General features: G+C 40.9%; 1 protein-coding gene across 1 annotated transcript in view; it reads right to left on the minus strand.

Annotated features, from left to right (window-relative positions):
- LARGE1 (LARGE xylosyl- and glucuronyltransferase 1) overlaps window positions 1-14008 on the minus strand; it is a gene marked incomplete at its 3' end in the record, with an annotated part of 273098 nt that overhangs the window by 58478 nt on the left and 200612 nt on the right. The window contains exon 7 of the mRNA XM_080627788.1: window positions 3976-4080. Coding sequence (XP_080483914.1) covers window positions 3976-4080 — 105 coding nt within the window. The remainder of the gene's footprint in view (window positions 1-3975; window positions 4081-14008) is intronic.

The following is a 14008-nucleotide window of genomic DNA, read 5'->3' on the forward strand; positions in this document are numbered from 1 at the left end:
ATTTACAATTGCTAAGTATTATGCAAAAATGACACAACATATGCTTCTCACTTCCAAATCATCTTTCATAGGTCCTTTTTTCAGGGAAACAATAAAGAGATTCATTCAAGCATTCTTCCAGTCATAACAAACATGGGAGTAATAATGCATGGTGCACACGTAGCCTGGTAATCGTTAGGTGCTAGCCATTCCCTTCTGTTCTCAATCCACAAATCTGGTAAAGTGACATCTCTCAGCGTGGGAGTATGAGTCCTCAGCTCAAGCTGTTGAGACACATCCTTACTGTATCTAGTAGTTGCACTGAGGCAGTGTATTTCAGACGAGCCTCAAACTGTCAGCATGGGCTTCTGTAGTCTAGAAGTCTGAAATCCCCTCTGCCAAAGTTTTTACAAATGCCCCTCCTGGCACCCAAATTACGGGCACAAATCCATCCTAAAGCTCTACTTGAAAGGCAGAGAATCCATTCGCAGCTGATATAAGTTGGCCTTGCTGCACTGAAGCCAGAGAAGACAGGGGTGATTCACATCAGCTGAGGAAGTGGCCTGAAATCATGATAACAGCCACTAGAAACTGCTTTTAAAAACCGTTCTCCACCATGATGGAAAGTATAAAGCCGACAACGTACTAAAAGCTTTTATGTTTAGAATTTTTTTGACAAGGTATTTTTCTGAGGTCTAAGATGACTGTTACTTCAGAAATTAACATCAAGCTCCAATTCTGGAGCTGTCAGTTTAACATCTGTAAGGAGAAAAATCATAGTGCAGCTCAGGCAATACTTCAGAAAGCACAGGTTTGGTCAGTGAAAGACAATGTAGATGATACACAGAGAAAAGTGTCTGTGAGAATTAACAGTGTAGACAGGCAAAAGGGAATGGGCAATACACAAAAATGCATTTGATTAAGCAGCTTACCCAGTTTTGGCCAATGAGGTACAGAAAAAACCTGGGTGCCTTGGTGGTACAGAAGAAACTGTGTTTAAAATGCCTTGTGGAAGGGAATATAATCTCAAATAAAGAATGGTTCTAACTAAGAGTATTTTAATCACCAATTAAATTGTCACTGAACTGAGTTTTGAGTTTGGTCTGTTTTTCCTAAAATTATATTATCATGAATGTGTGATTTGGGTTATAGAATCATAGAACGGTTTGAGTTGAAAGGGACCTTAAAGATCATCTAGTTCCAACCTGCCTGCATGGGCAGGGATGCCTTCCATTCAACCAGGTTGCTCAAAGCCCTGTCCAGCCTGGCCTTGAACACTGCCAGGGATGGGGCAGCCACAGCTTCTCTGGGCAACTTGTTCCAGTGTCTCACCACACTCACAGGGAAGAACTTCTTCCTAATGTCTAATCTAGATCTCCCCTCTGCCAGTTCAAATCCCTACGCACACTTCTAAAAAATTATCTGCCTGTGCAAATGAGGAAGAAGGATGAAAAACAATCCCCTAAAAAATCTTTCCTTGAAAATCTGTATTGGTTGTCAGGAGGTTTGGTCTGGGCACAAAGTAATAGGAGAACACACGTGATTACTGTGCTTAAGGAGCTAGTGGAAAAGGAACAAACACACCTTTGGCTTCTATGCATCTGCCTTTTGGGACTCCCCCCAGCCTGTATGTTGTCCAGAGTGACTCAGAAAAGTACAAATGAAAGATAAATTATTTCCTTCAGAAAGTGGGAGGAATAAGTGGAATAATTTTGACTTCGAGGGGTGCTTCTGCATCAAACCTGCCAGTGTTGGGTCTGGCTGAAGAGGCTCACATAAAAATTTTTTCTTGGGATTGTGCCCTGGGTCTCTAGTAAACATTCTCCCAAGAGCAAAAGCGAAGTCTGTCTGATCCAGCTTTGTTTAGCCCATTAAAGTTTCAGGGTTCTGGGGGCCCTTTTATTGTTCCTAAGTACAGCTCTAAGCAGCTGAATTTCTGAGTCTTTCCTTTCCCAGCCCACTGCCTTTCATGAGTGTTTTGTTTATAGTCTCTCTTTTCTACCCTCTTCCTCCCTGGCCCTTAGTTTTCCAAATCCTCCTTGGCCACAAGTGGTGCATTCAGTGACAATTATTTTAATTTACTGAACACATCAAACAAGCTCCAGTTTCACCTCATATTTCATCTTCCTTGAAATATTTATACCTCCAATCTCTGCTAGATTACTGAGGCAAACAATAAATTCAATTAAGAAAATTACAGTAAATGATGCTGATTCTGTCAATAGCATCATTTGCTACTTCTCAGAACTTGAACTGCTTCACCCAGTGACTTCTTGTTGCATGTAGTTAAAAAAAACATCAATCCACTTCTTATGATCACTTGTCATTCTTCCATTCATTATCTACCTTCTGGGTTGTTTTGTTTGTTTTCTAAAGAGTTTTTACAACTACAGGTGAGTTGTCTGAAGAAAGAAATTGGGAACAGACTAAAATCATCAGCAAGACTATGCATAGCCTGGTAGGTATGTATTAACACACACCAGGAATTAACACATGCCATTTATGTGGAGGACTGCAGGCATTCAATTATTTTTGCTTTCAGTGGAAGAAATTTGTGATAAACTGGCATTTGGTATCCCTATAAACCATATGGAACAGTTAAGACAACAATTTAAAGCTTTACAGCACTTTATCTAATTGCATTTTAGATACCATCCACTATACATTTTTGGGTTATTCTGATGTTATGTGGATGTGACACTTTCTGCCAGCATTAAAATGTCTGAAAGGAGAAAGCAAAACTGTAGCAGAAAGTACCTGTAAAAGGTGGTCATCTCTCAGTAGAACAAAAGATATTGCTTTGTGGTGTAACAGTGAACAGAACAGATATCAACAGGTTTAGCTGTGTGTAACATAAGCTTGTTTTCAGGACAAATCCATGAAACTTGGCTCTGTCTAATGCTTTTGGCAGAGCAAGGAGCAGGAGTGGGCAGCCCAAACCCTTATATATGCAATTCTGCTCTAGCAAGTGGAGAGCCAGGAAACAAAAACTTCTTTTGCCAAAATCTTGCATTCATATCTATTTTGTTCTGTTAGGCTATCCTTTGAAACATTTTCACAGAACAGAGATGCTTTGCAGAGGCTGAAATACAAATTCACAAAAAATGGAGTGATTCTCCCAAATAGACAAAGGAACATAGATATACAGATGACCCAATCGCAGCTTGCGCAATCCTTTTCCTAGTTAGTCTGTTTAATTCAATTGAATGCATTTCCGCGAAGCAAAACTTCTACTATGGTGAATAATTTCCGGATAGTCCAGGGGTATTGAAATGGACTCACCTGTTCTAAATGGAGGCTTCACCATCTGTTCTGCCCTTTTATTACAAATAGAGAGGGAACCTAACTCACTGCATCAGCATGTAAAGCCTAGCATTGGAATGATTTAGATGTATGTGTGTGATCTTCGTGCACCTGGTATGTTTTCTCACAGACCAAATACAAATCAGAGGGAAGACCTCTCTTCTTGTAACCTAACAAATTCTCTGATCTAATGCCTTTATTCCTTTCCTACAGCAGCAGAAATTGATGGCCAGTAGTTTGCATTTTATTAGGACAATTATGACTCTGTTGCTGTCCTGGAGGAGTTATATCTTTATTGGGCTGACATTTTGTGATATCATTTACCTTTCTACAATAAATGAGCTTTGATCCCTGTTCTTTCCCTCTTGCTGGGTCTACAAAAGCTTATCATGGACAGAAATCTTGTAGGAGATGTGCTGAGAATGTGTCAGACTGCTGGGAAGCTCAGTCCTTCCCTTGTGGATGCCATACAATCTCTCTTAAGACCATTTAGAGAAGGAATATATTTTTCTCAGAGTAGCACAGAAGTTTCAAAATGCATCACAGTGCACCATTTTTACTGCTTTAAATGACAAGTTTTGCAGTAGGTTAGGAAAGGAGGTGCAAGTTACCACATCTCATACTCTTCTACAGCGGGAGACAGACTGCATGCTCAATGGAAATCTTAATTCAGAGAAAACCCCCAGGGCCTACCTGTGTTGTAGCCCCTCCCAAGCGCTGGCCAAGGCCGATGATTCTTCCAAAGGTTGCCCAAATACCAGTCACTCTGGTTCTCCACCAAGCCAAGAACCTGCTGCCCTGGAAATGAGCAAATTGCAAAAAGATCATGAGACAAAAGACAGTCAATCAATGGAAAACTCACAGGAAATCTGGAGAGGGAAAGCCAATGGAAAGAGAAGACAGAACTTTGGGCGCTGCCCTCCTTCCATGCATTCAGAAGAAGCCTGCTTATGCAAGAGACAGCAAGCCTGGCACAGCAAATTCAGCACGCCTCATTTCTTTCCTTCTTCCCTGGCTAGTCTGAGTAATTAAACACTGTGGGAACCTTTGTCATGCTGACAAAAATATATCACCCAGACAAATCTGAATGCTGCTTGATCTTGGAATACAATGATGAAGAATCCTCCTAGTGAGAAGTAAGTGTTGGTAAAATGATCATTTAATATGAAGATCTGTTCATACTCTGATGAAGGTAATACAATTGAAGAACAAGGCTCAGTATGGCAAATTATTCTTCCCATGTTCCCCCCCAGTAGTTTTGGGGATTTTTTTTTTATCAGTCACAAAGGAAATCCCTTTTGCTTAGAAAATTATTGGATTCTAAGAGTTTACCTACATAAGAAAGTTGCACTGTTTTGATTTAAGAGCGTAATTCAAAAGTCATTTAGGTAAGCCTGTGTGGAATGCTGCATAGATATTATGATTTCAGTTCTGGATGGTCTTATTTTGGTTTAGCTTACATTGATTAGCAGCTGGCTTCAGCTGGAGCAAAATGTGCTTTAAATCAAATGTGTCTAGAAGGTTTGCACTGCTTAAAAATCAACTGAAAAATGAATGTTTGTATAGATAAGGACTTAATTATCTATCCTCAAATGTGCTGTATAAAATGTAAATAAGAGAAGTGATTGAAATAAAGCTCTGGTGACAGAAGATGGAGGGAAGAAGAAAACTGCTTTTGGATCTAGTCAAAGAAAGAAAAGGAAATGGTGTTTTGACAGAGCGACCAGCTCACTGAGGGCACTAAGACTGGGATTGGAGATTATTTTGCAACCTTTTGAGAAAGCAATTAAGCATCCTGCTCTGAAGGCACATTTTCAAATCCCAGCTACGCTCATAAAACTGGATGTATGGTCACAGCAGTGCACTGAAAGCATTAAATGATCATTATATGTTGTTTATGTAGGACCACAGCTTTATAACTAAAATTTCAGTATGGCCCAAGTCAAGATTAGGCTGGGAAGCAGGACATTAAGACAAAAGTGATTAATTCATACTTTATTATCAGCTTGGAAGACATTAGGATAGGTCAGGTGATTGCAACACTCTCCTGTGGTATCTCTAATTCTGTCAGTAACCCCCACATGTGCCTCAAATGCTGTTTCAATGAGTGTGAGCAGCAATGAGTGGCTGATGCATATAACAAATAAATTAGAACATTACAAAAGCATTCAAGGAGTGAATGGAAATCAATCTAGAAATAACCTTGAGAAATTACCAAGTCCATTCCACACCACTGTTCAGGATCATCCTACTCTATCCTAATCACAGCATGCCAGTGCTCGCCAGACCTAATTTTCTGATGATATCTCTCCTTTTCCATTATAGATTACATGTAATACATATATTTAAAATTTTACATTATACCCCATAACTCACTTTTCAAGAAGGTGGAAAATCAGAGGGAGAGCAGAATGGATCATATAAAAGACAACCACACATTTATCACCTCATTGGTACTACTAAAAACTAGTAATATTAACAGAGGGCAAAGCACGAGAGAATGAAGGAAATGGCAAGTTAGAGGCAGATGCATCCTAAGCAACTGATGATTTGTTCATACAAATAAACTGTAGGATTTCTTAACCTGTGAGACACACAGAACACACTAAACAGTGCATGAGGTGCCACAAGCTATATATTGTGAGGAGATATGAAAGGGATCTCAACTGGCTGAAACAAGCCTTAGCCAAAAACAGCTGAAGGGCACAATTTTAACCAGTACCTGTTGGTTCCATGCTGGAAGACTGCCTGTTCTTTATCAACATCACTTACAGTTGAGGTAGAGTAAATCAAAGTAAGAAACTACTATGGCTAGTAAAGGATGAGAAAAAAAAAAGCCCAATAAAAAATGCAGGTGCAGCTGGGCTAGAAGGGATTGGCACAGCTGGTGCGGAGGGAGTAACCCTGCCCGTATTCTAACAGCGCATTTCACAACTCGGCAGTCCACAGATCCTTCTTGGGATAGTACTGCTAACATCAAAAGAAATGTTAGAATTCCATTTGCAAGAAGCAGATATTGAACTTCCTTACCATGGAGCATCAATCTGCTTTCATTATCTTAGCCCCATGCATTTCCCAACAAGCCGCAAAGTTCAGCCTTCCAGCTGACGAATAATAAAAAATGCACAAACCTTGCTGGTTGTTAATGGCTTTTCTTTCCCACCTACCAGTCAAAAATCTCAGTTCTGACAATGTATCCCTGAAATACTTATTTCTCAGCTATTATTTTTCATGCCAAGGTAAACTGAAAAGTCTCAGGAAATTATGTTCGCACATATTTATTGTAGTTGCACCATTTCCTTCCCCTTTTTCCCTTTGTTTTTGAAGACGTCTGAACAAATCCTGCTCTCACCAGTATCCTTTGAGGTTTGATATGGGACATGGATGATGGCAGAAATTACCATCACATAAGCTTTAGAGCTTAGATACATGGATCAGATATAATGTGACTTACTGTATATTAACTGAGCTGGTGTAACTGCCTGTAGATGCCCTTTTAGCTTGTCACAAATACAAAGTACAATGTATTAGCTAACACTGCTTTTGAATGGCCTAGGAATGTGCACATGTTCACGTACTGTCTTAGGGTAGAGCATTATGCAACTTGCCAGGCTGTTTGTAACTCCTGCTGGTGTCTGAAACCCTACCAGGCAGATGTGATGGCAAGTCTCCCAAGTCACCGTGCAGAAAGAGATGAAGATGTATTTTGTATCTTCTCTAGTTATATCTCTGCTTTCTCTAGGCTGGAATAGTATTGCTGTCTCTGCCAAAGAACATATTTTTATTTCCCTTTACATTGTCTCTATGATCTTGACTTAGGGCAGAAGTGATCAGGAAATCAGAACTGCAGTTGCATAGTAAATATTAATGGTTCCAAAATACGTTTTCATTCTTAATCAATACAGAAAAAAGAAATCATCAGAGAATAATAAATCATAGAATGGTTTGGGTTGGAAGGGACCTTAAAAGGTCATTTAGTTCCAACCCTCTGCCATGGGCAGGGACACCTTCCACTAGAACAGGTTGCTCCAAGCCTCAATTCAAATTCAGAAATATTCTGTGGAAAAAAAATCCAAAATATTTTAATCTGACTATACCAAAATAACCACATATAAACGTATAAACCTCCTCAGTTTTATATATATATAAAATATATATATTATATATTTAATATCAGTGTGGCACATAATACAGCTGCATAAGAGATGCCATGTATACTACACTATTCTATGTATCTAAAAGTTCAAACAAAATAATCTCTTAAGTTTTGCCCTTCCAATTTTGAACAGCTAAATATGTTTCACTCAAAGCTTTCATCAGAATTCTTTATGAGAATATCTGTCCAGTGTATCTGAGCATTAACAGTTATTTTTTTTTTTTAGTTATTTACTTTTCCAAATACATTACGGAATTACAGAAATGAGGCACTGGCCAAAGCAATGCAGGTTTTGTGTTGAGCAGGCATGGTGAATGCTCCCCCTGCCCTCAGTTCTCTGACCATCCATCAACCTCAGCCTGCCCCTCTGCTACTCTCCATGCCTTTCCTGCAAAGTGTCTGCAGCTCTGCAGAAACTTTTACTAGCTTCATTTCACCTCTGGTCATACCACAGTCTGAATTCAGATTTTGTGAGGAGAAAGACTAGAGTCCCTTCCCACAATGGCCTTTTGTAGGAGGTGAGCGCAAAAGAGTTATGTGAGTTTCTCCTCCAGCAGACGAGAACACGGTGGCTACCATAATGAATGTGAATCATTCAGCATTCTGAGCTGCCTGCGTCTTCCTTCCTAAGAGTTAGTATAATAAAATACCATCTCTAACAGCAAAAGCTCTGTCATTGTTCGCTTCTCCGGCCCTGCAGTTATGATTAAGTGCACCCCTCGCACTCTGTGTTCCTCCAGGCACAAGTTAGCTTATGAAAATGAAGCTGTCTTTCCTACTTATTCATACATCACCACTAACAGCCAGACAACAGAAAACAAGGCTATGATTCTGGCATGACCATGGTGAAAAATTATCAGGCAGGCAGGCAGAATTACAGCTGGATTGTCAGGAACGGGGCTGTATGCTGCCTGGCTGTGGGTGAGACTTCTCCAGAAGGCAGCTGCACAGCCATAGCATTTTGCACAGCACAGCTTCCTGACAGCTCTCGCATGATGAGAACTGCTTCTCTCCTTGCAAAAGCTTAGCTGTTGCTGGGAAGATGTTACCATGGAAAAACAGATACTTCTGAGCCTGACAACTCCATGTCTTCGAGTCTGTCTTCACTTCATAGATTTCTGGTGGCTAACGGAGGGGAAAGCATGATCCTCTAATTCAGGCATTGTTGGGGACTCCGTACCTTCAGCTCCTACCTCTGGTACTGATTTCTTGAGTGACACTGGACAGGGCACACAACAACCTCTTGCTCAATTCTCCCTTAATAAAAACAGGGATAACAATAGTTTTTTACCCCTCTTTCATTTTGACTCTCTCACATACTGCAAATATAAGTCCTCTGAGGTAATAACTGTGTGCTAGCTTCTACTGAAAGCATAACAGCACCTGCATGTGGCCAGCCTGAAGCTCCATCCACACACTATTGTGTCTCCAGCAGCAAGGAGTAGCAGCTGTGCAGTATGGAGCACAACAGCAAAGCTCTGTTGTGGTACTTCCTAACAGTGGTCCTCAGGCTTCCAGTCACTTATGGCACGTAACACATCTGAAGAAGTATCAGCTTATGTTGCAGCTCGTATCCACTGGTTTCCTTTGGTGCCCAGTACAATCTTCATGCCTGTGAACAATACTTTCCTATTCTGCCCTGATTTTTTCCCGAGTTTTAGAGAATTATATCTCTTTAGAGTCTTTGGTACAAAGCAGCATAACTTCAGCTCTTTCACATGACTCTATTGCAATCACATAAAGAGCAGTGGGCCCACAGCAAACACTTCAGGTAAGCTGCACTTTCTGTGGTCCTCAGGGCATCAGGCTGTTTCCAGAAAAAGAAGACAAAAAGACATGTTAGAGGGGTGCGGTGGGACCTCGTCATCACCCATAGCCAAAGGGTGAGCTGATACCACAGGAGAGATCCCCTTTAGCACATCTCTCCTGGTTGTTACATTCACAAGGTTTAGTTGTATTTGGTAGAGGCCTCCAATGTGAAAAGCAAGTGCAAATAATTTTCAGCCTTTAAAAACACAAGCAAGCAATTTCTACACTGTGGATGTTATTAAAGGAAGACAGAGAGTAACTCTGTCTTGCTACTTCTAACTATTTTAACAACTGTGGTTTATATCATTAGGAATTTAATACATATATGAATGCTGGAGCCACAGTCAAGTACTTCCAGAGTAATCCATGTCTGCAGTGTAAGCTGAAAAAACAGGAGAAGGACTCAATAAGAATTTAAGATTCAAGCTCGGTAGGAATCAGGAGAGCTGCAGAGTTCTGCTCCCAAAATGGGACAGAGAAATAGAGAATAAAAAGGTGACAGGAGGGAGGAGGGGAAAAGTACGTATTCTGAATGCTGGAACATTTCTAAATTGGCCAGTACCACATCTGATGAACACAGGACTAGCTGACTCTCTAATAATACAATGAAGCTGGGTTATTTTCTGCACAACTCAGTTAAAATCTTTTATTAATGTCCCTTCCCTCTTCCTTCCTTCTGATTTATCTTTCTTTATCCTCTAAACATCTGCATAAGACACCTTTTCTAAAATGTGTGAGGCCACATCCTTAGCTGGTTTAAATCTGCATGACTTCAATGAAATCAATGTACTTGTGCTGACTGATACCAGCTGAATGTATTGCACTTCATGTTAAGTCTTGCCTTGAGTGACTGACCCTTTCTCTATGGCTTTCTAGTCCCTGATCTTGCACCAGTTCATACAAAATATGCAGCTTCTAAAATCTTTCACTTCTCCTGCCACATCTCTCATACATCTATCTCTTCAGATCACTGTCAAGTTCAAGCTTTTCATCCTCAGTATTGATGCCCTGTGCAATTCTTGCACTGTCTATATCAATTCATGTTTCCTCCTGCTCCCAAACTCAATTCTCTCTCTTCCATTGCCATGTCCCCTCTCATCATTACAGAAGACTCTGTCTTCTCATGCAACAAATGCCCTGAGTTACCTCTGAAAAATAATTTTAAGCACAAAACCTCTCAACACTTTTCTCTATGAAGCTTTTAGAAATTTTACCATGAATCCAGTGTAAAATACACACATGAAATCTTGTGTGTAACACAAGCTTGCCTGTCCTCAGAAACACGGCATGACATTTTCTCTTATGCCAGTATAGTACAGGATATGCTGTGTTCAACAAGATAGAATACTTTAACCTCTACTGTGCATTTATTTCACAATGTGCATGCATGTAATAGATGTACGCATTATAGGTGTATGCGCAGATGCACATGCGTATACATACACACACATATATTACATGCATAAATGCATAGTTGTGTGTGTGCATGTTTAGGCAGATATAGGAAAAGCCAATCTCTCCTGTGAAGAACTTCTCTTTTAAATGTGAAAAAGTCAAGTTTCAGGGAAAAATACCTACCACACCAGTTTAACTTCTTTATTTGATATCTCATTTGCATTAAGTACATTGCTGTTTCCCAACAGCCATTGGTCCTTCTTAGTGGACTAATTGCTCATAGACAGAAACTGCATGGACAGTTCTTAAGGAGCAACTTGGATGAGAAGGAGGCAAGGAATAACTCACTGAAGGAACAGCAGGACTGCCTCAGAAGAAGAGTGGATAGTTTGCTCTGTGGGAGCATCACACTGGACAGCACCCAGGTGCCAGGAGAGGAAGAAAGCAGACAAACATGGAATACCTGATAAGAAAGAAGGGTAAAGAAGTGAAGAAGAGGTAGACAGAGTACACCAAGGGCAGGGAAAGACAAGATGGGCCAGGTTGACTCATTAAAGGAGAAAGTTGCTAGTGAAAGCAACAGAGGAAGGTGCTGGCAATGCTGGAACAAGGATTAAAGCAGTGGTATCAGCTGACTTCTGAATGTACTCAGAGGCGGTGATGGGGTCAGGGCAAAAGAAGTTACAGCAACTTGAGTCAGAGAAGAATAACTCTGCAAGAGTCTGTACAGAAAGAAACTTGACAAGTGTTTTCTATGTGGTAGGAGGGAGGATTCAAAAGGCACAATCATACACAAAAGGTGATCAAGAGGATGATGTATACAGAATTGTATTGAGAAAGGTTGGGGTAAAGAGCTAAATCTCTGATTGATCTTCAGAAGGAAAGATGAAAGAATGAAATCAATCAAAAGAAGAGAATATATTGGGTTTCCACGCATCCTCTCCTCTTCTCCAAGATGCTTTTTAGAAAAATGAAGAGGACAGTGAGGAGTCCAGCAAACCACAGCAAAGTTAGCAAACCTGCCATTCATGTTTGCGGCCCTTTCATCTGCAGAATTCCAGGGAAATGGGTTCTCAGTAGCTGAACACAAGAGAGTAAGCGCAGAAAAAAAACTTTTGCTTTGTAACAACACTTTTTGAGATTTTCTGTGACAACAGCAAATCTTCATGGGCCCATGACAGCTGGGCTCCTGTGCTGCCAGCAACTTCGAAGGAATTTGAAGGTGTTGTGATTTGGACATGCACGGAAGTTTTTGTTTGCTTTCTATCTGGCAGGTAAGGATATGCCCCACTCGTTGCCAGGAAAAGTGCTCTACATCGAATCTGGGGAAGAATGAGCCTGACCAATGTGAAATTGTAAGCTAGACTGCAAGAGATGCCCATCCCAGCTTCACTTGTCCTTCCTGACCTCGGTTTTTATGTCACTGTTAATAGCACAAAATGTCCCAGCAGTAGAACTGACATCTAACTGTCAGCAGTTCAGTTAGGAGACTTGACACAAACCCCCTCCCTGCTCAGGTGGCAAGTATTCTTTCCTCACCAGGCTGCAGGAGGTCAGCAAGATGTACTCACTGCTGACTACACACCTCAATTTTTTATTCACACTGATGGCAGCTTAACGACTGTGTGCCCTGACACTGCTTCTTCCTCATCATGGCCTCCTTTTTAATTTTTAATTTATTCAATATAAATCCCCACACCTAGAAAATCGAAAACTTCCTTCTCTGAAAGCAGCAAAACATCCTTGGGAGCAAAGTCAATTCAAATCCATTACCTTTAATAGTCAGGCATTGATCTGAGAGAAAAGATATTTTTAAATGACTGTGCCAGATTTCAAGAATATACAAGCTATTGAAACCATGGCCTGAATTTGTGCCATGCAGGAATACATGATCACTGAACTAAAAGTGCTTCCTTTTTTGCTGCCGAAGACCATGCAATAAAACTTGTCTTGGAGGAGCATCTGAAAAGCATGAAAGTAACTGTCTGTGCACTGTGACAACTCTGCCTGTCATAACCATGTCAATATTATAAAGGGGATAAGGTCCTGATATGCACATTTTTGTGGGCACAAACCCCATCTGTGAAATGCGTCTCAGTAACGGGGAGCTGAGCAGCAGGCTGCAATGTGCAATCAATAATCTAACTCTCGTGCAATGCCTAGTAGCACATTACAAAGGAAAAGAGAGCCCTCCTTACATCAGAAGAAACTGAGGCATGTGGTGATGGAGTGACATTTGACATTTCCAAGGTCACTGGGGAGGCGAGTGGTGATCTATGAACGGGTGCCAGGACTTGTGAGACCCAGAGCACTGCTTTTAGATACTGACAGATACTGTCCTTTTTAGTAGCTTAGGGCCTGAACTGTCACTGCCAGTAATCATGTAGAAATTCCCACTCAGCTAGTCTTTTGAGCAGCTGTCAGCTTACCGGGTCCACTGATGGCTGAATTTTTCTCACCACGTCCCTAAATGCTATGTTCTGCGCTGCCATAGATTTACTTTGGGTACATCCTTTGGGATTCTGGGTTATGACTCTTTATTTTCCACTTGGCATTCAGGCAGCTGCTCATTTCAGCTGTAGCAATGTAAACCTTAAACTGCCTCTGTTAACAAACAAACTTAACTCAGATTCACACCAGGGTAACAGAGGTTAGCAGCTGGCTGTTTGCACCTCACTTTCGATCTGCAAAGTGAGGATAACACCGCTTCTTCACTACACTCCATCAGGTTTCAGTAATTGGTGTTTGAGGTGGTTAGAATAGTAAACTGCTGCTTATTAGCAATGGATTAGAGACAGAGGGTAGGTAAGAGCTTTCTAATAGCGAGGAGGTGGCTGATCTCTTCTCCCAAGTAACAGTACAAGAGGTAACAGCTTCAAGCTGTGCCAGAGGAGGTTTAGGCTGGGTATTACAAAACATTTCTTCCCCAAAAGGGTGAACAGGCTTCCCAGGGCAGTGGTGGAATCACTGTCCTGGAAGTGTTCAAAATCTGTGTGATGAGGCCCTTAGTGACGCAGTTTAGTCGTGGCATTGGAAGTCCTGGGGTAACGGTTGGACTTCATGATCTTTAAGGTCTTTTCCAACCTAGCTGATTCTATGATTCTATATTCTGGAGACTGTTCACGGAAACTGCACAGCTTTCGACTTTATATCCTTTTTGGCAGTTATCATATATAAACAGCAAGATACAAAAATCCCTTCCATTTTATATAAAAGGAACACATCTCCTAAATTGACGGACACACCAGGATTGTTTGTAAGCAAGAAATCAGTAGATACGTATCATAAGCAGTTTCTCTGAGCATCAGAGAAGTCCCCCTGTGGAAGCAGAGGCAGAAAAAAACCTCAAGATGAACAAAATGAAAA

The sequence above is a fragment of the Psittacula echo genome, assembly GCF_963264785.1.
Source record: "Psittacula echo genome assembly, chromosome: 1".
NCBI classification, from domain to species: Eukaryota; Metazoa; Chordata; class Aves; order Psittaciformes; family Psittacidae; genus Psittacula; species Psittacula echo.